This window comes from Rhea americana, unplaced genomic scaffold (assembly GCF_003343005.1).
Source record: "Rhea americana isolate MKP2758 unplaced genomic scaffold, rheAme1 scaffold_389, whole genome shotgun sequence".
Classification (NCBI taxonomy): domain Eukaryota; kingdom Metazoa; phylum Chordata; class Aves; order Rheiformes; family Rheidae; genus Rhea; species Rhea americana.
The window spans coordinates 216,959-244,092 of NW_028186522.1; the positions used below are offsets into that span (position 1 = coordinate 216,959).

Here is a 27,134-nt window from a genome sequence, read left to right on the forward strand (position 1 = left end):
AGGGGCCTGGTTCCCAGAATACCTTAAGTATTTTACTGTGCAAGATTTGTTGCACTCTTACCTATACTTATGTGAGACAACTGACCACATGTATTATTAAAAATGTATTGCTTCCCACAGCTTAGTGTTTAGCATTTAGTCCATCTCACTTATATCTGTTTGTGTGTTCCATAGTCTGGATTCCTGAGATGTGTGGATGAGAAACATCTCAGTTTCCTTAGGCATTTCCTCCCTGCATGTCCACAAACTCTGAAATCAGACTCCCTGCACAGTGACAGATTTCCGCCAAACAAGAAGTCCACACATATATGAAGTGTACTTATCCTCAGCTGAACTCTGTTACATTCTCCAGCAAGAGCAGGATCGTCAAAATCACCTCCAGGGGCAAGATCTGAAGGAGCGAAGTTGTTCATCTAAGGATGATTGTGGTACGGTTCTTCCCAGGATTTCTGCTCATTTACGACATGATCCCAGCTACATTCCTATGTTACCAGCTTGACTTTGCAGTCGATGTACAATCTRCAGCTATTGAAAAGTTCTGCTCAGCTGTCAGGAACCAGCTTCTGTTGGGAGACACTTGAAAGCAGCTCCATCCAAACYGCTACAAGCAGCTGTTTAGATTGAGGCATTTGTATCAAAAGTTTTGGCTACACCACTGCAGGAACATACTTAGGCAAATTGAGCAGAAACATATCTTGACCCATGCAGAAAACCACAGCGTGCATCGCCACACACAAAGAGACACCAGTGCAGCTGAAGCAATCTTCACCAAGCAACAAACAAGAGTGCTCAATGTTTCTGGCAATGTTAGAAAAATCAAATTCTGCTCCAAACCATTAGAATTCATATTTCTTATGTAACATTCCATCTCTGCATCAAATACCATTCTTCACTGACTCAAACTACCTGCATYGGATGGGAGAAACATTCAGAAAATAGATTCCAAGCAATCTCTTTTCTAGTGCCTGTTAATTCCCAAGGAACAGAACTCATAAGCAAAGGAACGATAAAGCATTGGTTGATTTGCTGTTATCACATTTTGTTGTTGCTGTTGATGGCTAAAAAGTGCAAGGCAGGTATCTAATTCATAAAATCTATTCTGTAGTGTATGGAATCCACCGTGTTCTATGCCAGGTACACAATATTAATCTTTTGCTTTTAGGCATCAAGAGTACATTATTTAAATTACAGCTTATACTGAGTTGCATTCAGTTAGCTATTTGCTTGACACGGGACATTTTAAGCTCAATAGCTGACCATGCAAGCACAACAGACTTAAGAAAATCCCTTCCTGTTAAACTTCTAATGATATCTGGATCAAATGCCCCTTAATACAGAAATAAAACTTTTATGAGTATGAGCAAAGAGCAGCAGAGACACAATTTGCTTAGGTTCAACCCAAAGTTCCTGCAGTTTGACACATGACATTGGCAGTGACAGTATGGTCAGCTTTCTATGCTCCAGGGTTTGATTTTCTGTGAAACGGACCTTGCTCATATCAGCCATTCTTTCAGTAGGATTTCATGTCCTATCATTCCTGGGATCCAGAGTTTGACCTGGTGACCCCTGGGGAATGAGATCCTCTCCCAACCATCTCTTGTCCCCATTCTCTGTGGCTAGACTCCTGTAAGCCACGACCTTTTGTTTCAATGGGCAAGAAGCAGGAAGCCACAGCWGCCAGTAGGCAACATCCACTGTAAACCACCAGTGTTAAATAGACAGAAGATTCCAGCATCACCTGCAGAAGAAGAATAGTAGAGAATACAAAAGAGTACCCTTGAGTCTATCATGGAAAAAAACCCAAATAATAATGTAGTGGTAGAATTTTTAATTACAGTCTTTGAAAAAATATTTAACATCAACTGCTGCATACTTTTCTTTCCTTCAAAGATTATGCATAGCTATTAAACACTAACAAAATATCCTAGATTACAGACGCCATCAGATACTGTTGCCCTATGTGTTAGAGAGGATTTAAGGAAGCAGAGACATTCAGGAGTCCTTGAAGGAGCCAGTCTCCAGGTAAKGCATTTCTGGCTCCTTCTCTGTTGCAGATCAACATATAGTCTCTTCCTAAAGAGTTACACAAAAACAATTTTCTATCAGTGAAACAAGAGCTTCCTTAATCTGAATTGTGCACTTCCCTCTGCTTAAGATCTTCTTCTTCCTTAGTTCAAATTTCCTTTGCATTGTTTTTTTACTATATCCTTTCCTATCAGCAATACTTTTGACTGATTTATAAAATTCAGGAATTCATGAATTTTCCACCTAGCCTTCTGCAGAGTCACTGCTTCTGAGAAAGGCTTCTGAGTCCTGTCCCTGCACAGCCTCACTCCTCCAAACTTCCCATCTAGCTCTTTCTGCCTACCCTTAAGGTTTTTAGCCCTCAGAATCTTGGCCTGGGATCTCAAGAAAAAKGTTGCATTGCACCATCTGCAGAACCCCTTGGCTCCTGCAAATCCCATCTCCAGGTGGGTGGCCCCCAGGGYGTTCTTAATTCCCCTGAGCTGCCTGCTTCTTGGTCATACATCCCCCACTGTATGGCCTCTGGACTAAGAGGTAAATTCAGAGACAAGTCTGAACTCTCTTCAAGGGATAGCTCATTTTGTGGCAGCCGTCAACACCCCTCTTTCAATCCCTCCCCTTACAGCAGAAAGGCTGTAACCTTCCGTCACCTTCCTGCACCAACAATCTCCAGAARAGAAGGGTGTTTTACCTGGGCAATGAACGGGGTTATTAGGGCTCCCACTCTGGCCATTCCACTGCAAGTTCCCAGGCCCAAAGCACGAGTGGCTGTCGGATAAACCTATGAACAGAACATCAGCCCATTAATCCTAGTGGACAGCTTTCTCCTGTTCCCTGCAATCTCTTAAATCAATGGAAATTACAGAGTAGTACTAGGGAAAATTCTGCTAGACAATTACAATGAGATCATGAACGCACATCCAGGRTTAGGTCCATTGTGAAGAGGTCATAAAAATGACTTTCCCACCATGTTCTCACTCCCCTTGAATATTCTCAAAATATCAAACAACTTCCTTACCTCAGGAGTGTAAACATAAGCAGCCTGAAATCCTCCTGAAATAAAAGCTCTTGCAATGAAGAGCAGCACAGTAAGAACATTTCTGTGAGAATAAAAAGGAGAGCAGTGTTTGGGATTGTTCTGTACAATCTGTTTGTTTAACTTGGAGGCAAGTGCAATAAGAAAGCTAAATTTTGTTAGAGAGAGTCCTTTTGTTTTTTAATGAACACTTTGTATTTTTTTCTGGATCTTTAGTATAACAATGATGCCAAACAATCTGCATTCCCACAAACACATCAGTTTTCTATGTGTATTCATTCTAACTGACAGCTGTGGCCCACTGAAATAAACAGCACATGCTTAAGATATGAGTGGTGCTAGCAAAAAAAAAAGGCATACATTAGAAAGCAATCAGATTGCATGTTTCCTGTTTAAAAGATATGAAGCTAGGTATTACCTAAATAGCTTTGTAAGGTTTCCTTTTATTTATATACGTTCTGAAAAGGTTCAATTCAGAGAGCTCTCCACTGGCTGTCCTGTCATTTCCTTTCTCTTCTGTCCCAAAGTACAAACATCACTGCATCATCACTAAGGCCATATGCAGAGACAGACTCCCAGAACTCAGCTGGAAATCTGGTACCTTTATGATTCAAGGGCAACAGACTTGCCCTGTGGAAAATCTGCATGAAAGGCAGGAGGTACTTTAGAACACAAAAGYGTGAACCCAAGTTCTTTTGAAAGTCATGCCCCACATATCTGCAACATCGACACCAAGTTCCATCAGTAGTGCTGTATACAACTTCTAGGTTGTGTGAGTCTTCCAGACAAAGACTTCTGTCTCACCRGTCTATGCTTACTCATGTAGTTGCATCTCAGTGCTTAGACCACCCAGGGCAACAAGTGGCTCAAGCAGCTGAATGGGAGGCAGAGATAGGACTTGGCTGTAAAGCATTACCTTGGTGATTATTATACAGCCAGCCTGAGGAAAGCCTAAGTAATAAATGACAAGAACAGCAGTACACGAACCAGTTACTTAGGCTCATCACGTAAGATTTAAAAACTGTGCAGGCACTACTCCCTACTCATATGTAAGCTTTACTTTCTCCTCTGAATTGTTCTTTACACAAAATTATAGAACAGACAGGATTTCTGCTTTTCATTTCCTTACAAACTCTGGTGAGAAAATCTAACAGTATCCTTTATTCTTTTCCCAGGAGAACATGACCAGCTCCTGGCTTTTCAAACCACCCTCAGTCCTCCTGCCACAATCAAGAGAGAACATAGATCAATCAGCAGCAGTTTTTAATTGTCTTTGACTTACCTTCCAACACAGAGAAACAGCAGAAGACTGCAAAACGAGAAGACCAAAAAGGACAGGGCCATGGTTTTCTTGCGGCCTATCCGATCAATAATCCAGAGTGTTACTAATACACCTGTAGAAGGAGACAAATTGAGTATTGGCAATCAAGCACAGGTGAAGGCTGCAGCAGCTAGCTTTTGTTTAGATTTCAAATTTTGTTCTYTCTTTCTTTAAAATACTTCACTGGCAGAGGCATTATGCAGAGGTTTAGGATAAATTGGCCTCACCACTGGTATCATGACCAAAACAAGCTCTACACCCTGGCCAATGAGGCTTGCTCCATGTTCACTGCTTCAGTGGTTCATTCACCCTCATGACTGCACCCTCAGGGGCTGCATCSTAATGTAAGAGTGGGAACTCAACTCTGACTTTTGTTGAATTGATTGTTGCAGTCATTACTCAACCTAATTGCTAAAAATGTCTGCCTTATGTCTCATCGAAATATCTTTTGTTCAACTTCCAACCTTGTTCCTTGCTGATCTTTTTATCACTAGATTTAAAAGCTCTTTAGAACCTAGTATTTTCTTCCCACTAAGTTATTTATATGCTGTCACTAAGTTACCTCMCACCTACTCTTTGATAAACCAAATAGATTACACTCTTCAAGTCTCACAATGTTAAGTATTTTATCTTCTGCAATTTTTGGATCCTTTTAAAAGCAGAGGCACAGCAAGCATGGGGATTATTCAAGTATCTGTATTGCCAGTGTCATATTCAGAGGTATTACTATTAGTAATAGGTAATTAGGTACTACTATTACTAACAGTAACAGAGGTTACTATTCCTTGCCTACTTTGGTATGTCTCAGGATCAAAGCAGTCATTTCAGCTATAGCATCAGTCCAAGAGTATACACTATCTTTTTTGTCCACTGTACTTTTACATCCTTCCAGAATGACTGTTATGCAGGATAGTTCTCACATTAAGTAGGGACTATGTGTGTATGACAGTCATAGACTTAAAACTTTTCACTCATTAAATGGGTTCTCTGTGAGCATTTGTCCCTGAATCTACATTCCAGAGCAGTGAAAATATCCTGAACACTGCCTCACAGTATTGATTTCAAACAGCTTAATACTTAGGGATCATCTTCTATATCTGAAGAAACAACAGTCATAATATACTAACTATCTTGCTTGTCCTGTGTCCTACTGTTCATTGAAATTCAGTGAAATTGTCTGAAAATCATGGCTCTGATTGCTGGGGATACACAGAGCTTTAGGAAGCAGCTCCTCCATTGATTCACTATACCCAGGAACATTTTAAAATAGTTCTGAAAAGTCATTTATGGRTAAAAGTTCAAGTGATTCTGCCCCTTTGATTTAATTGTCACTCTTCCTCTGAATGCCTGACATGTTGCTTGGATAGAAGCCATAGTCAGATGGGCCATTATAGCTCCATAAAACAATTACCAGTGATTTTTTCTCAAGGGATCACATGGAGTGAAGAGAGCTACAGCTACTGTGTGTTGGGGCTTGTCAAATGTATTGGGACCCATCTATCAACCAGTCCAAGCAAGAAGCTCCAAAGCTACAGCGAATACATTGGCATCAGGACAGACAGGAGAGCACACTTCATTGCCTGTACCAGTGCCCATTGCAATCACCCTGAGCTACAGGCAGTGAAGCACTGGTGCTTCCTACTGCCATTTACCTGGGAACTCTGACAGGGTCGTCCAAAGCAGATCAGTGTAATCTTCCTCTGTCAGATACTCACAGGTCAGGCTGCACTTTGCTTTAACTGCTTTCCTTCTATTGGAAACTATGAGAGAGAAGAAAAAAAAAAGCATATTTTGAACAATGTCTTCTCTGCTCACCTTCCTCTACTCCTGCTGTGCTTTTGTTAGCCTTGCTGCTGAAGCTGCTAAAAAAGATGTACTGAAAAGATGCTGCTGCATAGCAGGTATGATCTACCTCAAAGACAGAGTTGGAGCTGAACAGTTTATAAAGGGTCTTGTTTGTGGCAGGACCTGTGCAACCATCCTGATCAGAATGAAAACTTGTATTTTCTGATCAGCTGTATAAGCTTAGTTGTTTTTCAATCCAGGGCTATAACGACAGTGAGCAAAATCACCATCTATAATTCAGTTTCTCCCTACATAAATGGGGATATTAACATTCAATCTACACTTCAAGAGAACTGAACAATACTGTTTCTTTGTAAATACTAGTAGTTTAAAGAATGCATGCCCCTTTGGGGAGGCTAACCAGAGTTAGACCTCTAAATAGCTATCAGACTGTTGTATAAGCTCTTCTCCCATTCTCTTCTTCTTTCTGTAATTTTCCAACTGCCAGACAGTTTTCACTAATCACAAGTGTTCTGAATACATCTATGTCYCCACTAGGGAATCAGACTTTATAAGTCTCTTCTTGACGCAATCAAAGTACTTTTTAACACAAAAACCTGCAAGAGAAATAATGCTGTTTTCCTAGCCTTGTCTCTTCTYAAGCAGGTATTTACATCTTGAGAACCTGGGAGCTCCACAGCAGCAGCAGCAATCTCTATTTCAGAACTAATTAGGCCTGTCATATTTGGAAACTTATATTTATTCAATCACCCTTTTCTCAAGAAAGAACAATACACTTTCTAGCAGGTTTCATTTGAAGGTTGCCTTGCTATTTTACAGTTTGGACTCAGAGACACTGCAGGACCTTTCTGCATTGTGCAGGAAACAAGRAACAATGAATGAATAATGTTTATAATAAGCAACCTCTTAAATGGATGTCTTTAAAATCTGCACTGGCAGCCACAGTCTTTTCCAAACTATTAGCAAAAATGATCCAATAAAAGTCATCCCATCACTTAACAGTGCATATTTAAAAAGAAGAGAGGGACGAGTACTTACTACTGCAGACATCCCCAGCTTGGAAGAACTCTGTAGTTAATAAAACTAACCCATAATACGAAAAAGCATTGGAAAACCTGCAAGGAAGAAAATGAGAGAGAAAGTCTCAGCTGCTCAAACCTATTGTAAACAGCACGAATCAAAATGGAACCCACTGTCTTAGGACTTTCATTAAATGCTATCTCAAAGCTATTTCCTCTCAGCATTTAGAAAATGAAAAGGCAATTGGACTTAGAATGTTACTCATTGGGTGGTTTAATAAATTACAAATCAATACAGGTTTGAGTTTTTTTGAGGTGGAAGTTACTGTATTTCTGTGATACTGTAAAGCTCCTCCATTAAAAGCCATTTACAACTGTGCTGGCACTGCGACATTTATATCTTCTCTTACCATATAAACCAGAGTAACAACGTGGTCCATCTAAAATGGGGTGTAAAAAGATCTCTCATTTTTCCTCGGTCTTCCTGTTGGAAAAAAAATGGAAATTAGATCAGGGCACTGATTTGTCCTGGATCAGAGGAAGAAGGGTGGCATGGGATAATATACACTACTGTGCACTATAGTTTAAGACAGTCTCAGCTCAGAGCTCTTCAGGTTGTAGAAGCCATACTAGAGCTGGAATCCAAGTAAAGAATTCTTCTGCCAAAGCAAATTCTCTAGGCGCATAATGTTATCAAAAMCAGTTAATGCACAAGGCAACCTAGTACCTCACAAGGAAGGTGAGAATCTGTCAAAACAAGAAAGGGCTGGAAAAACACAGAGAAAAACTTTGCCAGGCCATGGCTGGCATATGATTCATGTGGCTTACAGCCAGTTCCTGTAAATTAGAGCAGCTCCTCAGTGTCTCTGATTTAGGGTAAAGTATTGAGAAATCACAGGCCACCCCTCTGCAAGCAGACCCCACTTAAAGTGAGTGGTTCTTAGATAAAGAGAGTGGCTTGCTCAGCCCATAAACTTGTGGCTAAGGAAAAATGCTTTCCCACCCCATATTGAAACAAAAATCTTCCAAAACCTGCAGGGCAATCCTGCACAGCCTATCAAAGTCACCCTGACTGAACCAAGCATTTGTGAAAGGCACAAGAGCTCCAGCCCTCAGTAATCCATACCTTAGAAAATCAAATCTGCACCTCTGATCAGTGCTGTCGTTACCTACAGGCTCCTGCCTAGCTCTATACTTCTGCTAGTTTGCAGGTCTCCCTCTTCTGTTTCTGCTTGCTGACTAATCTTTTGACTTCCTTTTCTTAGAAAAGTTTGCTTTGTTCTGTAAGTGCACAGCTGCTTTACATGTTGACAGAGATGCTGAAAAGTTGGCCACATAAAGCTAAAATGAAAAGAAGCCCAATGTACTGGTCTGTTAGACAGATTCACACAGTAACATGCAGCTCAGAAGTAAGAACCTGAACTTCTCCATGTATCGAGAGTGAACAGGAATTTGCAGCAATTCCACTCTAGAAAACTGGACTCAAACTAAAGATACCCAATTAAAGAAGCAAATYCCACATTATTTCAATCTTCTGTAGTCTCAACTTCTGATTTTCTTTAATGATAGGGCCTTAAAGTGAGGTTAAATAATATTAATGCCCACTTTAAAGGTCTTTTTGACTTTCAGTTCTTCATGTAAATAAAAATGAGATGGTTTAAGTATATACAATAATCAATCRATTTTATTATTGGTTGAGACATTAAATAATGCTGACTTGCTTATAAAAATACATATGAATATAGAACAGTTTCTATCATATCCCACATTACTAATATGTCTGTTACCTGTACATACCTGTCTGGAAATAATTAATTTTCCCAAAGGCATTGGAGCTCCATTTTCCGTTGCTATCCGCTTTAAAGTAGCAATGGCTTTTTCTTGATTTCCAGACAATACATCATACCTGGCGCTTTCTGGCAGCCACTAAGTGAGTAAAGCAGATCAGATGCACAGTGATGTCAAAAGCACAGCAATAAACAAACTAGGGCCTTTCTTTGTGGGTTTACAGAGAGTAATCTCATTGACTCCGGCAGACACACGAGAAAGGATTACAGAACCAGYCTTAAATGATTCAGAGAACTACCTTTCCGCCAAGTGTCAAAACTGTCGTTAAGCTTTAAGAAACTGCCAATTCCACCACAAACTCGGAGCTCTATTCAAAATCTTCCCCTTCTGTATCTTCATTTTTATTCCTGAAAGGTTTGGCTAGGCATTTTTTCATGTTCTTGACATTATATATTCTCAGCGGGAATGCCAAAACATCCAGGGCAGATAATTTAAGGCATTTCAAAATTTGCTTTTTTAAGCTCTTTTCAAAAGCAAGCAAGTTAACATCTGTATAACTGTTTGGAGGTATTCCTGAAAAACAATGACACTGACTAAGGAATAGTATGAGCAGCTAAACAACCCAATTATTACYCAGACAAGGATACWGARCTCAGAGAAGACTGAGTGATACTAYGTAAGAGTGCACTGAAGCTTAGGTTTCACTCATATACATTCTTCTTTAAGAATCTGATCTGCATTATGCTGATCTTACCCATGATTTGGAGGGATTTATTAAATGAGCAGCACCACTGCCTTGTTAAAGCAACAGCATTTTTATCATTATTTCTGATGTACCAAAAAAGATACCAACAGAAAGCTCGAAGCTGTCACAGTTCTCTTCAAAGAGGTTACACAATAGTAGAGAAATAATCAYACATTCATCTTAAGAATACCTACAAAACATAAGACAGCGAAAAGCAAAAGTGGGAGGGCAGAAAGAACGAGAAGCCATCGCCAGCCAAGAGTGGGCATCACCAGCACTGCTAGGAGGACTTCAAAAACAGTCCCAATGGCCCAGAAGACCTGCCAAAGGGAAAAGAAACTGTCACAAATGGGAATAAGACTGCTGAGCTGCATGAGTCATTACAGCATGGAGTTGGAAGGCGAAAAGGCAAAACTGTATTAATGACTCCTTTGTGACATTCCAAAACGCATTTTCCAGAGACAGTCGGAGAGAGAAATGCCAGAGACACTTCAAATATGTCTCTGGCATATGTGCTAAAGGCACCACTGTATGCAAATAGAAATCCAGACACTTTAGTAGGGTTTGTTCTCACGTGGCAGGAGCTCAGTTTTGAAAACCTACTGTTGACTGTCTCTAGACACTCGTGTTTAACTGTAGGTAGCTTCTCAGAAGGAGTAAGCTCAACACAGGGTTTTCTTAAGCAAAATGACTATTAAAATCTGTCTATGGGTATAATTCCCAGGTACTGTGGTGAGATTTATGGTGGGTTTTCTTCCTCATCAAAACCAGGCTACCAAATTCTCAAGAGCTTGACCTGCAGATGAAGGAAGGAATTGATACTTTCTTAGTAAATAGGGGAGACGACATGCTCTTACATATTCTACCCACGCAGCACTATTCTCCTCTGCATTAGGTATCCACACAAGGACTAGTTTCCTTTTCCTGTTAGCTCACTATTTAACACTTGGAATATATTTCTAGTCCCACAGGCCCAGTGTTACTTGCAAATAGCCAAACAGTGACAGAATAAAAGTGATACAAAAAGAAGTAATTCATCTGCTGAACCCTATTTACTAAAGATTAAGCAGCTGGATGTAAGACCAGGCAACAGTTATCTTAGAAGGCTGGGTTTGTAACTGAGAAGTTGTTTCAGTTCAGGAAGGTTTGGATTTCACAAGAATGCTCCTTCCAAACTGACTGATGCAGACAAGTAATAGTACTGTTCTCTGCTCAATAGTTGCACTGGGAGCCCTTCAACTATCCATTGAAGGGCTGTAAATTTTGCTATAAACTCTTTATAGTGTGAAACTCTGCTCTCTGTGACTTTGATACATTTGGATTGGATCTGGAGGGCTGAATTTAGCCCTGCATTTAATGAGCAGTCAGTTCTCCATTATCCACTACTGAGATGTAGATTAATTTCACTGGGGAAGTAGGACACAGCCAAATGGCTCCCCGTGTGCTAATCTCTGAAACGCTGGGTGCGCAGTACTGGTTCTAGGAGCACCAGCCTTAGTTCTGGAGAGCAGGATGCAGACATACCCAAGCTGGTTCCATGTGAGCATTCACCTCAGAAATCAGGGGAAAATGAGGCTGACACAACTATGCTGGCTCTGCACACAATAAATTCAGAAACACTGGGATACAACGAGCTGATTCTGTAGGCACAAATCCTAGCAGGACTGTGGACTACAATGCAAACTCTCCTGATTTGCTCTGTATGAGCCAGTTGAGTTTCAGCAGCACAGCAGTAACTTAGGCAAATGCTGCATGCAAGGTGATTTGCAGAAAGGCAGATTCAGCAACAAGAGAGGAGCATTGCATGAACSTATTTTGTTGCTTCTAGACCTGAGCTAGCACTAGTGCAACTAGTGGAGTTACCATGGACTATTGGACCTATTCGCTCAGGTCAATTCCAGCTCAGGGTGTTCTGCCCAGCACCATTCAACAACGTCACAAGCATTTTTCCACATTACACTTTGATTGCATACGCCAGTCGCCTAGTCCATGCAGGTCTTGCATTCTCTATGCTTTTGCTTTATGAAGGTAACCTCAGCTCCACACTAACTTGGACAAACAGATCTGATAGTAGTTGAGGATAAGATTTCTATAGTCAGAGGGACCAGTACACATAGCTACAATGCTCACCTCTATTAATAAAATGCATTTTGCTCTGGCTTTCATTGGAAGGAATTCAGCATATAAGGTTACCCTGTAAAGAGTGAACATTGAGAAAAATACATTAGCACATTGAGAAAAATGTCACGTTAGTACACCTGAACATCTTTCAGTGTTTTACTARAATTTACTGCTTTTTGCTAAAATTGCCAAACAGCATAATAACACAAAACCCTTCCTAGCCCTCAGAACCAGTAAGACTGGACACTGGTTCAGACTCCCCTTTCAACATCAGAATAATCCCCTTTAGTTCATCACTGCAGGGGAGGAGAGAATTTGCTCCTTTCATGTGACATTGTAACTTTATAGTCAAGTTAACTAAATCTAGCAGTTCTTGGTGCACATGTTTTAATAACCCTGTTCTGATTGAGATGGTCATTATCCCCATATTCTCAGTGTGGTCATCATTGAACACATAACTTTTGATGGGCTCGGGGCTTTACAACTGGCTCAAAGATTTTCACACTGGTTTACTCCGCCAGGTTTCAATTCTCTAAGAGGTGACTACTTCCAAGGTCCCATTGTGTCGCTGGTATAAAACAATTTGCATTCTTTTACTGTGGGAATCTAAAAAGAAATCATCTTAGTCTGCAGAATCTTTGTTTCACGATTATGYGAAAAGGTAATAAACTGTAATCATACAGCTACTGTGTGATTATTTCCTGAGGATAGATGCAAGGGCCAGCAGGTAGTCAGGGTTCTCATGTCTTCTTCAAAAAGTCTGGGAAGACTTGCCGTTCTTTGCTCCTACTCTATTTGCATTCTATTGACTCATCTTGTTTCTGCCTCTAAACTCCTTGGGCTTCCTTTGAAGTAAGTGACAAAACTCCTACTAACTTGACAAGTGGTAGATTGATCTCTGAGTAATTCCCAAAAACTTCCTGTTTCATTTTGTTGAAATATAAAGCTGTAAACAATATTATACTAAATCAGTGATTTAGAGGAGAAAGAAGCAGAATCACATGCCATGAAATGTAGAGTAGTCCCTTATACACTGCAGCACAAAAAGCAGAGGGCAATTAATGCTGTATAGAACTGATTTTTTTTTAAGAGAACACTTGCATCTTTGCAAGTCTGGATGTTGGTATTGTGAATATTCATATTCAGTGTTACATAATATCACACAGAAGATTCCCGGTGGAGGCCAACCAACAGCCTCGCAGGTGCAGCTCCTATATGTGGAAGTAAAGGGATATCTGCTATAGTCAATTAATTTGTTATTGTTGGATGCATACTTTTAATAGCACCTTTCACAATATCTCTATCTCATACTCATTACAGAATTCAATGATACAATTTATAAATATACCCATGTCATTCCATTCAAATTCAGCCACTCATATCCAGTGTTATATAGCCTACTTAAAAGTATATAAAGGAGCTACTTTTATTGTTTCATATATATTTACTGTTAAAGGAAGCACTATTATAGTTATAGCAAAAAAMCAGGAGTCTTAGGAGCAATGGAATCTGCTCCGAGTTCTGTAACTGTCTCGTCTTTGACTCTCAGTAAGTCACATAGCCACCGTGCGTTATTCTCTCCTCTGTAAAAATGTAATTAGTTGAGATGTAACTGTTCCACTGGGGCTCTGAAGAATAACACTAAAATGTATTTGCAGTGCAAGGCATTACTAACTGTGACACTCCGTCTTTGTTGTTCTGCTTCACTCCAATTGTGCTCACTTGGAACTTCATGGCAGAAACTGCCTCATCATTAGTCAATATAAGATAGACTAAGGACTCTCCTATTTTACATATGCTTTGTTCTTTCATGCAGCTCCTAAAAAGGGGCAGGAAAGTAATAACAGAAAATCAATAATATTGTGATGCTTCATCTGAGCTCTAGATCTTTTATCTGGATTACTGGGAATGGCAACAGAAAAGACAGGATATTGCCTTGCTTTGTGAAAAAGTCTATGAGCCATAAATCAAAGTTAGGCTCCGATTACTCTGAAATAGCACCTCCATTGGGGCAAAATATTAATTATTAATAAGGATAAAAGACTACACTGAGAGGCAATGGCTATACTCTTCCTTTTCCATTTATAATTAAAAGCCTAGAGTAATTTATTGCAGGTGGAAAATTTAGAGATCTTCCTCTTCAGTGAATGGAATAATGGCATAATAGAGAAATAACCTGATAATACACTCTCATTAGGGATGTGTCTGAGCCATCAAGGTATCTCAAGTGCTCCAGGTTTGAGCTGTTTGGTTTCGGAATTCTAGATCAGGTTCATACATGAAAGTTCAAGCTCTGATTGAACAGTAATCTGAAGTTTGACAAAGTACTAGGAGTCCTGGCTCAGCTGTATCTCTATCAGCTAGTGTTTAGGTCATGACCTATCTTGCAGCAAGTCCTCATCATCCCTTATTGACTCTCCTGATACAATCTGGAAATGCAGCGTTGAAGCACAGCAACAAAATATTATGTCTGTTTTTTTTTTTTTTTTTACTCATTGCTAGGTGGGCTATTTGAGCCTCTCATTTTCATGCTGGTTTATCTGAGGGTATGAAAGCAGCTTAATAGGACTTAGGGCATATAACACATTATATTTAGCTAGCCAGCTTTTCCGCATAGAAGTCACAGATATATCAGATATCTTCAAAGACTCCTCAGAGTTTAATATACCAGTTCCAAAATATTTACTGAAAAATAGGTTTAGGGGCAACGCAATAGAGGGACATGTTCAATTTGACACAAGCATTTATTGAAAATGAAACAAAAAAGATAGAAAAGAGAAAGTTTGGACTTGTGAATATTTACTTACGACTGAGGCACTCCTCCAATTCCAAAGCCCACCAGGCCCCTCAGCACCAAGATCCAGCTATACACTGGTGCAAAACCACTGAGGATCCCATAATACAGCGTCCATAACACACTGATCTTTAGCCCCTGTATTTAACAAACAAGCACAGGGAAAAGAAAGTCTCTGCTGTAAGACAAATTCACAACATCTAAACTAGAGTTTCAAAACCAGAAAGCGCAGAAAATCCTCTAGGATGCTATTTCTGTAAGCCCAATAGTTAAACGTTTCCCAAAGAATGGCCAAAAGTGGCAAAGGARGTCCCAGAACAGTTACATGATGTAACAGTAGATGATGCATGTACATGCCTGAGCACAAAATCCATCCATTTGTACAAGCAATCCATTTAAGTGATTTGCTGCATTGTAGCCCGATTTTCATAGAAACTTTTACAAGAAAAATATACTTTGCTTTGTAATACAGTCAAGTCCTTGCTTATTTTAGCCTTTATTTTTCTCACTTTCGATTTTCTGCTACCTCTCTCAAATTTCTGTCTTTTTGTTTCACAGGGGATAAATTCTGGGTCTACTTAACTCTTCTTCATGCATGTGGATTATGGTATTTGTGAATATCATGCACTGAAACATGCACAGTGCAACAATACTAGAATCTAGCCCAGTAAGACCTGAAGACTTACTGTTTTTCTCCCATATTGATCTGAAATATTTCCCCAGAGAGTAGAACTGGACATCATTCCCACAAACACGACCTATGGAACACCAGAAAAAATCTTCCCCTTAACAAAAAGATAAGTTAAAATTTCTATATGACAGCAAAGAGGAGACAATTTTACAATGAAAACAGAAAACTTAAGCACTAGCAATACAGCAAAATGCTCAGGGAACTTTTGAGAACTACTGAATTAGGGCTGAATATTTTCAGACTTTTGATAAATGGAAAGAAAATGAATTACAAAAATGACTGGAGAGTGCAATTTGCTGCTAACTGGAAATCTTGTCTTGTTTTCCTTCTTTCTTTTTTTTTTCTTTCTTCTGAAGGCTTTTAATATATATCCCGCAAAAACTTTTTCACAGTAAGGCCTCATAAAGAGTTTCATCGGCATTACTTGAGGGGACAGACAACTGTGCTATGGAGACAGGAAGAAGTGCCAGGGCTGGAGAGAGGAAGCAACAAGGTACCCCTCAAGTCATCTTAGCAAAAAAAATCTGTTCAGTGAAAAAACAGTTTGAATGTGCGCTCTGGTATCATACACATTGTGAGCCTAGTCCTGCAACATGCTAATTCTCCAGTTTCAGTGAGCCTATTCACGACCAAAAGTTGATCAGTGTTGCTTAAGGCCTTTGCAGGATACAGTCATTCTAGGAACCCAGTGCTGGTACAGTATGTCTCAGTCAGCTCACCTCCAGTCTCCTATTGTCAGTCTCACCAGCTGTTTGTCTGAGATTTGAATGGAGATAAAATTAGATCTTACAACCTTAGGAAAATCTGAAAAAAAGACTGAGGTATCAAAGAAAACATATCATGTTCTCTACAGTGCTGACACCAAAAAGTATTGTTTAGTCTGCAGATGGAGAGGAATGAAATCCTGCCCAGTAAAGGTAATGGCAAAAACCACGTTTCCCATATCAGTGCATTAAAATCATAGGAATTTTGTCTGAGAAAGAAGTGCATGAAGTGCATCCTCGAGTGATAAGTAGGGTAGGAAGCAGTGTCTGTTTGTCAAATCATTGTTTGAATGATTGCCTTTCTCTCATATTCTTTGACTCTTTCTTTCTGACTTTGGTCACAAAAAGCAAAATTGTGCTGAGCTGAAAGTGCAAGTAAGATTCACCTTCAAATGGGCTAGCTGCATTCAAGTATGGGAAAGGACATCATTTTAAGTGATTTAAATCTATTGAGCATTTTGACCAATTAACATAATACAACTGGCATTAAAAGCTACATGAAAAAGAAATGTTTTATGAGTTGAAGTGCATGCCTCACAACAGTGACATATATTGAGAGAAGGTTCCCAAAACTAGTATCTCTAAAGACATAGCATGGTTCCAACATCATAGCACTAATCTTACCGGTAGTATTATAAGAGCTCTGCTTGCAAAGATCATTGGATCATCCACCTCAAAAAGCAATTGCATGCTCTCTCTCATGGCTTCCTATCTGTCTATATATCAGGGAGCTTAAATGTGGTGAAAGATTTTCAAAAAAGATGGCCAAAATTTACTAGTCATTTTTTCAATTTATCAAATGGTTCTAATTTTGAGTCTAGGTCAATTTCCTGGAAATTACATGAAATGTGGAACCTGAAACTTGGAAAATCTCATCAGTTCTCAGTTTCATTTCTTCATGCTCTTGGCTTTTAAAAAACGCTCCTATACTCTTCTGAGCCAAAGGCAATCTGCAAAGGCCATGAACAGATTCAACTTTGGAATATAAATCATAATGTCTGAATAACAATAAGTGGAAAAACCTTACAGAACACAGGAGCTGTCAGTTATTTTTCCTACCGATGTGAGCAATGCAACCTGCCAGCTTGGTAATCGCCACTCACAATGAAGCTGAGGAGCTAAGATACTTAGAATCATCATTTCCATAGCATCTGCCATCTAGAAGGGTAAAAAAAGAAACAAAAATAAGTAACTGCCTGAAAATTAGATTGACATAGCAGTCAATAATACATCTTCTTGAAATTAGCCTTGTTACACTCCAGACATTGTTATCCTAAAATATACTTCAGCAGACATTGCATTTAATGCTTTAGAAGTAGCCAAAAAGAGAAAACAAAGTCCATTTTTCTGTTTTTGACACCAAGATTAAAACTAGAAGTATTGGTTAGCTATTCAGCTGAAACAGGTAACAAGAATGATATATTGACTAATACAGAAAATAGAGAACTTGGCTAATGYGATGAGTGTGATAAAATCTCTGGATGAAAACTGAGATCTGCTCCTGTAGGAGTAGCCTAGTACCCCTTTCGTTTGAAACAGAATTCTCTATATGGAATAGAGAATTAGAGTTGTTTTTTTCACACTGATTTATAAAAAGTTCAGAGAAAGAGAAACCAATAAGTTATTCATTATCACCACAAAAAAAGATTTGAGTACAGCTGTCCTTTTAGGATTTCAAATATTTTATCTGCAGAGAACGGCTGTATTATTTGAAATCCCTGGAGTTCCCCAACTGATGATCATGCAWTTGACTTTGACAACAATTACTTGCCCATGCTAATCCAGTAATAACAGAGAGTTTCCACTGGAACTTTCCAAATCCAATGGCTTCTACCGCATCTTCCACCATAAAAGTATCTAGAAAGAAAATAATTCTAGTGCAGAAGTGTATTCCTTTCCTAGTAAAGGACATACCTTGAGACAGTATTTTCTATGAATACAGTATTTCTATGACCCTTATTAATTGGGTCATCTAGTTAGATATAAAATAAATAACTAGGAGATTCACTTAGCTTTTATATCATTCCTACTCAGACAAATTTCCTTGTTCTTCAAGAACTGTGCTAAAGACAAAACAATTCTAAATATTCTTAGAATTTTTTATTTGATTCATATAGCAGTAAATCAGTATAGCACCAATGACTTCAGCACACTTCCAAACTTCAACTCCTGGGAGTGATTTCACCAGCCACTGAATTGCAGTTTCCTCTAGTGAGATGTATGCAAGCTGTCTAGCAGCACATAGCAATAATATATATGTGATAGAAAGCACAAAAAATATTTGATTGAACTAAAAGACAAGCTGTAATTATTTGAACCGAGAATTTTTTTAGGATATATAAATCTCAAAACAGAATTTTGTTAAAAATGYTGACGCTTGTTGTTTCCCAAACTATCACCACTTCATTATTTTGTCTTATCTGAAGAATCGGAGATATCTCAAATTCATTTGTTCAAATGCAAAATGAAAAATATAACAAAAGGGAATTTATTTTTTAGTGGTTTAGATCAATTTAAGTCTCAAAGTTTTAAGCATTCCAGCAGTTATAACACAATACATTTGCTACACTAAAATTCTGTTTTTATAGAAAAGCTTTATCTAGTCTTAGAATATACTGCTAAGAGTTGGACATAGCACTGGAACAGGTTGCCCAGAGAGGTTGTGGAGTCTCCTTCCTTGTCTGGAGATATTCAAAGCCCACCTAGATGCAACTCCGTCTAACATGCTCTAGGTGACCCTGCTTGAGCAGGGGGTTGGACTAGATGATCTCCAGAGGTCCCTTCCAACCTTACCGATTCTGATTTCAAGCCCAGGCATTTGAGGAGTTAGTACTGCAGCCCAGCATAATGGGAATTTGCATCATATGCTTTTCTTTTGGGTGATGCACTAACTGAAATTCTCTCTCTAGCTGCACRTATCTCCAGACTTGTACTGATGCACTGAGTTTTTTCGAGAAATTTACCCAGCTCACTCCATGGTATTCTGGCTTCAAACTGCATCAAGACTTCAACAAGTCCCTGGGAAAATAGCCTTCTTACCAAATTTTAGTATGCCTTGGGTCAAGACAAAAACACCACTTCTGGTATCTTTTAAATTGTGTTGTCTTCAGGACAGTCAGCATTTCCCTCCGAGGCAGAAGGCAAAGCCTGGGATGTTCATTCATTCTTTCCCTCTTGTCCTCTAGGCAAGTGGGAGACGAAAACACTGCAGAGGCTTCATGCTCAGCCTTGAAGGCGAATAACATGTAACTGCTCCAGAAACTTGGCAAAGTTTTAGGAGCCCTGATCAGCTCTGAAGGAACTTACATAAACCTCCTATATGAAATAGGTGATGACAACTGAACACACAACTCCTTAAAAATGTCTAGTTCTGATAACATCAGAACAGACATATAAAGCAATCCTCAGAGGACAATGCAGGTAAACCATGATTTTCAAGTATAACATGATTTGCCTGTGTTTCTGTTTCTCTCTTTGATCTAGGAATCTTTTACTTCTCCAAATGTATTCTGCTTGGCTGATATATGACTGAAATGAAAAAGCCATGTCTTTTTCTTTAAGGGAAAACCAGAATCCTGCTCACCATCAGTTGGGTTGGCAAATTCCTTTGGCACTGCAGCTCCATCCTCTAGCTCGATAGCCTCTAGTTCTGTCTGAACACCTTCAATCTGAATTTCATGTTCTCCTGAAATTGCATCCTCATCTGACCTTGAACTTTCCCCAGTGCGGCGAAACTTAACCACCCTAAGAATACAGAAACAAGATTTAATACCTTGGTGTGTCTCTTCCAGGTTGAAGCTGTGTTTAGTTAGTTCTGAAATCACATTTAGTCTAATAGCAGCCAGGTTCCTCTCCCCACCCTACGCTGTTTCACACTCACAAAGAATGCTCATACAGTAACCTTTGGTTGCTATCRGCTTTGGAAAAACTGGGAGGTACATTACTATATAATGCAGTCATCATCTGTGGGCAAATAGGATGTTATCCATCCTTACTGTCCAAATAATCTCTACGGAGCCATCACTGTGGTAACAATATCCTTACACTGCAAAGCTTAAAATACGCCCCCCCCCCCAAAAAAAAAAAAACAAATTAAAACAAACATTAGTCAAACTAATGTGTTCACACACCGAACAGATGTGTTTTGTATCATGTTCTGGTACATGAACTCTTCTCTTGAAAGCAAAGACACTGGACGTGGGAAGCCTCACTTTCAAATGAAGCAAGTACTGGAAATCAAACCGTTTCTTAAAATACAGGTATTTGATTAATTATATAACATTAAAGATTCTAGTTCTGTTTAAAACATTCAGAGATAAAAGCAATCATGTCTATAGTCACAGAAGCATCATCAACATCAAAGAAAAAACTTAGTCAATTTGCTGAATTATCTTATGAATCCTATTTCATTAAGTAAYGTTAAACTACCTGCCAAATTTCAGGACTTTTGCTTCTCCTAGGACACAAATCATTCTTACAAAAACAGCGTGGAAAATTAAATTTGGGTTCTTCCTACAAGGACAAACCATCTGAAATTCAATGACACAGCTSTGCTTAATTCACAATAAATGTCTAGGCACACAAAAAAATGGTTCACATTAAATATATGTCATTTTGTCATGTTTTTCTAACTTACATGTTCTTATAACTTTTTATGTTAGTGGGAGCACTGAAACGTGAAACAAAACACATGTTCACCTGGTGGTCTACATATACTCTTCTCCCTGTACAGGTAGAAGAAGGGAATTATTTTGATACTTATGTGCTACTTTAAAGACAGGCAACACACAACGCATGGATGGGCTGAGAGTCCAGCGCTGAGAAGTTCTCCTCTCCCATAAAGGATCTTTAACTTCCAAAGAAATGATGAAGTCTCAGCACCAGGATATATCTACACTAGCCATTATCTTAATTCTTGATAAAAATTTGGCAAGTTAGAGTAGATTATTACATTATATCATTACTTTTAATTTCAACTATGTCTTTAGTCATTCCACAGTCTGACATACTTCCACGAATGTGTTTGTGTAGCAAAAGTGAAAATAAGTAAGAAGGGCTTCAGTGTCAGTGTCTGCAGCAGGCCAAATTAAAATCTGCTCTGTGGTCTGGAGGTGTCTCCTGGGAAGGAAAGTGGTCATAAGCCTCTGCTCTGTGTGGCAGCAGGGCAAGATCACCCTTGTTTCTGAGAGCATTAAGAATTAGGATCATTTTAGCACAGGCAACTATCTCAGTGCCATAAAGGTTAGCTGGGAATTCTCATCTTCACAGAAGAAAATCATCCAGGAATGTTTGGTATTCAGCAGAAAAGCAGGTGACAACACTTCTTCCTACTGGTCAAGAAAAGGTCTGCTCCCCTCCTCTCTCTCCTGATACAATTAATCGATAGAGATAACAATTACAGACAAATTAAAATAGCAAACCAATCAGGTGGATGAAGGTGACATATTCCTAGTATATTTGCAACAAATACTGCTAGCATACTGATAAAAATCACACATTCCTATTTTTAAACATAAACTTTTTTTAAAAAAATTTCTAGAGTGCTCACAATTGCAAGGAAATTGTAACTATTATGTTTAGATAAAAAAGTAAAGAATTTAACTCTACATGATTTTTTTTAACCAAATGTTCCTCAACTAGTGGATGCAAAACTAAAAAATATGGCTGTGAGAAACATCTTAACTACCTGCCATCTTGATGGTTAGCTTTTCTATATTCTCTCYAGGGGAAACCAGTTAAGGTTTGGACATTTTATTTATGTAAAATTATTTCATAAACAGATCCCATTGGGATAAATTGCTTTTGCAAAGAATTGTTCAGTGCAGGCCTATAAATATTAACACCACATAAAAATGCAGATACATGTAACAGAAGTAAAATAAACAAAGAATAAATGTGCTATCTCAGGATTTACCGTTTGTGATGTATATATTTTTTACAGAACAAAATATCTTTATAGAGTAACTAATGCAAATGGGAAACAAACACTAAAATCATTTTTTTTTTTTTTTTACAATTTCTTGGAAATTGCTTTATGCGTTATTTTTCAGTGTGAGAAACAGGCTTTGATCAGATCTTGAAAGTGAAAATTTAACTTTCCATTACTTGTTTCTCCTTTCAATGAATACATCTCATGTGCATGATAATAATTTTATGATCTCTGGTCACTAAGGATTTGGCCCCACATTTCAGAAGGGCAAAATAAGTCCAAGTCAGAGTGACAAGCGAGATTAGGAATGCAGAGGAACCCAAGCCTATTTCAGTACTGTGCAAGCCCATTGCCAAGTTACTCCTGCCTATTCAGCAACAAGTACACGCTAATGGTCACAATTATGGCCACATCTTCTCAGACAAACCCATTTTCTCCCCGCGCGCCTCATCTTAAGTGTGCATTTTGATTGGTAAGGTTGTGCTGCACAGGCTATGAGACCTTCATCCATTCACTAATATTTCTTGCATCATTAGCCATCCTTCACTTTTCTTCTCCAATGTAGCTCAAAAACTTTACATTCTCTGCTTTGCCCTGCACAAGAAATTGCAGAATGAAGGTTCAAATATCTGTAGCTAACATGGGATCTGGTAAGTAAAGGACCAGATATTACATATACATTTTTCTAAACTCTGATATTCAGTTCCTTGGCAGGGAATATTGAATACTGAACACAGAATCAAAAATATTTGCTTGGATGATTTTATCTTTTTTTCTTTTTMTTTTTATTTTTCAGCAGAGATCAAATGTCCCTCCATATCTTCATATACTAAGCGGTAGGCAATATTTACTTTACCATTCATATGGTGACAACCATAAATTATGCCAAAAGTCAACTGCAAATATAGAGCTAAAACTGTGGTAACTCTTTATCCAGGAAGCACAGTCCACCACAGAGGAATATGCTACRTATGCCTGAATGTAGTTCACAGTGATTTCCACACATTTTCACGGTGGCTTCCTGCATAGCTACACTGACATTTTCTTGGCTTGACCAGGGCTTGGAGAGAATATCAATGTCTATCTTTCATCATTTAATTTTTGTGTGGCCAAATAAAGATTTTGATGCAGATCTACAATATTTAATGTAACAGACACCTCAAGCTTCCTTCACTTTATCTGCAGGCTCTGCAATAYCAGTGCAACTTTTTCACCTTGGCAACCAACAATTTCTTGGACTTCAGTGAAGTAGTTTTTAGGGAAATAGATTAGTTTAGTCTTGCTTCTGCCTGTTCTGACTTCCAGCAACTAAATATTTTAATTTCACAGTAAAGGCTAGCAGAGAGCATCTTGAACTTTGGTTTAATCCTTTGGTTTAAAGGTCAGCAAAACTAAACTATCAGTATCCTTGCCAGCTGCAGTGGCAGCAAACTGACATGCATGTATGACATTTTTAAAGGTGATCTGAAAGACCTTTTGTATTTGGCAACACCTCAACTCTAATTTTCTCTTACAAGTGCTGGTGACACAATCAATACTTAATATAAGGCAAAGTGATGGGCAATGTATACAGCTCCTATAAATGGATTTTGGTTCAATGATAAATGAGAGGGTGGTGGAATGAACATCTCAGTCATCCATGAGGTTGTCTACAAATAGAGGAGTCCTCGACTTCAGCTCAGAATTTTTCTCTGGTAGAACCATAAAGCAGAGGGATACAAATTCTGTTGTTGAGCAATCCTGGCACACACATTATTTCCCTGACCATGCCCCATCAAGGAAATTGCACACACTAATGATATGCTGGCAGCATCCTGCAGAGAGAAAGAAGYACAGTGACCAGTTTGTGAGGAGATCACTTATCCTTAGGATAACTGATTTGCAGCCTTTTGAGATGTTTCAGGATGTTTTTTCAGGTACACAGAGCGCTTCAAGACCTGCACGGGGTAAAAATACTCCTTGTACTATWTCAGTAATGCTGTATCAGTAATGCTCTCAACTGCAGCAGGACACAGAAGGCTTTTCTCTAGCCTTTGTGTCTTGGCAGACAAACAACAGAGTCCCCCTTTTTTGTTTTCAAAGACAACATCTGAATGTCTTAAATACAAGCACACAGAACAAAATCCCAGACCTCTTCAAAATCAACAAGAAAGCCACACTGACTGCAGCGGAACTGAGATTTATCCCACGTGCCGATTTGGGATGTGTAGAGGATCCTTCATTCAGTTATAAGAAAAGACAAAACAAAGTTCTCTGAGTTTAGGTTCATATTTAGTTAGAGACTGAAACTCAATTTTAAATTCTTCTTTTGTTTTTAACCTCAGTACAACTACCTTGTTTTGAATTTTCCTTTGTTGACCCTACATGAAAAACATAAGTAATTCTTATCCCTTTAATTCTAGCTTTAGAGTTGTCATTGAAGATGTAATCTTTATATGACCTACAAAATACATACTCTCACCAAGCAAACAATGAAACTTATATGCCCATGGGATGCTATTTTATTACAAAAGGCAATTAATATGAAAGCACCATTCATATATTATTTACAAAGCATCTGTTTTAACTATATGCRACATAAAGTTTTGTATTTGTGTATTTTCTTAAGAAGGACTATTACTCAAATTTCAGCAGTCTCAAAGTTTGATGCAAGGACCACTGAAGTATATAGACACCTTTTCCCCAGACTTCAGGGAGTCTAAAATACCAACTACTCCACGGAATTATGACTGAGAATCTTTCATCCAATCTATGCTGGTAACTATCCAGGGTCCTAACAAGCCACAAGCAAAATAAACATGCTAAGAACCTCTCTGTCCATAAAGCATCTGATCATGAAACCTCTGTATTACTGTTTCATATTTTCAAATATTGTTGAAATAGACAAAGCAMAGAGCACAGTGAAGGTCTAAAAATTGTAGATATTTCAACAGCAATCCAGCAGAAAGTACCTGGCCCCATTGCTCATCGCATGAAATTAAAAAAAAAAAATGTTTTTCACCTAAGAACCTATGAAACAGATTAACACAGATGAAAAATTCTTTGCAGATGAGATATTTCAGAGCACTGCATTTGTCTGCAAGATCTCACAATAGTGAGTAACTCTAATTACACCTACATTGAAAGATGCAAAATACTTTAGAGCATTCTTCCATGCTTTGTTTTTTAAAAAAAAAAATGTGAAAAAATGGTCTAATGAAATGATACATCCTTCCTTTTACTGACAAGTTGAATGCACCAGAACAAATTCTTTAAAAATATCTGGAGTTCATGTCCATTTTCCCAACTTCTTAGAAACTATTAGAAATCATAAGATTGTTTGCTCTGTCACTGACATGAGTTTATTAATGTCTAAAATCAACTTTAAGTATTTATTTCTTGCCTTACAGAGTCAATGACTTAAAAATATGAATGTATTTTAAACCATATGATAATGGAGCATTAAGAGAAATGCATTTATTTTTAAAGGAAACATTCTGCATTCATGAAAAGGAAAGGAAATGTTGCCGTTAAACGCAGCAATGCTTTTATCACCTTTTTGTAAGATCTCAGAACCACATCCCAACAGACAGTAGTTCGTCATACATAACAGCATTTTCCCTGTGCAGTAATGTCTGCTTCTTCAAAACATACAGTTAACAAATATTAATGATATGTGCTGCAAACACACCTCTGCAAAAAAGGTTATGGTATGCAATCAGTTTGTGGCATGAAGCAGAAAGCCAAGGAAGATGCCTTCCCTAGCACAGCGTTATTTACAGATGCAATCCACCCTGCAAATGCAATAGTAGGGTTTCCTCTCACAAAACCTTTTGCCATTTCCAAGGTTTTAGTCCGCTCCTTCTTATCTCTCCCATTGTAAAGTTCACRCAAAAATAAAAATTGAGTGAATTTATATAGCAAATGAATCCCTTGATGCCCCCAGGATGCTGAACTCAGGCAGATATACAAGGAAAATGGCCTGCTTCCTGGGGCCTAGGACACTTTCCATAAATAATTTCCTTAAAAATCACCAGGATTCAAAATATTCCTGCAGCCTGCTTAGAAGAAACCCTGCGCATCCCTGCTCCCCTATCGGCGCTACTTACGGCAGCTGTCTCAGCTGGAATAAATCATCCTCCATTGCCAGGCTGCGTCTGGAGGAGCTGCTCTCATCGCTCTCGCATGGCGGGGATGGCTGGAGCTGCGGGGAGTCAGGCGCGAGCGGCTGGACAGCTCCGGCGGCCGCAGCCGGCAGCCTGCATCGAGCAACCCTGAGTACTGCACGGCACTGCACAGCTTGGCTCGGCACGGTATGGCACGGCACGGCAGGGTGGGCAGAGCCGGCAGGGCAGCCGTGGGCCAGCGGCCAGTGGCTCCCTCCCCTTCCTGTCCCTTCTCTGGGGCTGCTACACTGCCAGTCTGCCTACAGCTGAGGCTCAGCTCCTGTGTCCCCTCTGATCCTCACCCTCTTGGGATTGTAGTCGGGTGATCAGCATCTAATGAAGAAACACCTGCCCTTCAGGACGTTGTAGTCAGGCAATATTATGAGAAATGAGGCTCACAGTACTGAAGACATCCACTAAGAAAGCAATGTGATGTTATTTTAGATGCATCTGCTCCACATAAGATGGCAAAGGCTATTTCAGGGAACTAAACACCAGCCAAATGAGCTGCAGAGCCACTTGTTTTGGTGAGGGGCTTGGCAGAAAATTACATTACTACAGAGAATGCTTTAGAAACTCAGGGAAAGTTCCTTTATTTGATCTCTTGTACTAATGTCACAGGGTCCCCAAGTCCGCACACCCCACACTCAGAATGAGATTACTTTGTAAAAAATCTACATTGTTTACCTGAGAAAATACACTGTTACTCAGGCATATTCCCTGCTGTAAATCTTCTCCTTCAGTTGCAAGGGATAATCTATTTGAGCATATGCTGCATTTCCAGGAGATTGCTTTGCAGAGAAAGGCCTGCCAGAGAAAATTAAGAGGAAAAAATAAGCCAGGAAGATGACCAGGTGACATTTGACAAGATTAAGATATTTTTGACAAATTAAATAAATGGTCTGAAATAACATGATGAAGTGAAATGAAGACAGGTGAAAAGTGTTGTA

The 27,134-nt window shown here is 39.0% G+C and overlaps 1 protein-coding gene across 1 annotated transcript; it reads right to left on the reverse strand.

Moving 5' to 3' along the window:
* Window positions 1–1,238: 1,238 nt before the first annotated feature.
* SVOP (SV2 related protein) lies at window positions 1,239–26,162 on the reverse strand. The gene is made up of 16 exons (XM_085313477.1): window positions 26,128–26,162; window positions 19,694–19,854; window positions 17,882–17,967; window positions 17,170–17,268; window positions 15,342–15,413; window positions 14,669–14,793; window positions 11,871–11,934; window positions 9,935–10,060; window positions 9,005–9,133; window positions 7,618–7,691; window positions 7,227–7,303; window positions 6,035–6,142; window positions 4,344–4,455; window positions 3,044–3,125; window positions 2,717–2,806; window positions 1,239–1,738 (listed from the first exon to the last, which is right to left on the reverse strand). The coding sequence occupies exons 1-16, from the start codon at window positions 26,160–26,162 to the stop codon at window positions 1,532–1,534; spliced, it is 1,647 nt and encodes a 548-aa protein (XP_085169603.1). The 3' UTR covers window positions 1,239–1,531.
* Between the last annotated feature and the right edge of the window lie 972 nt (window positions 26,163–27,134).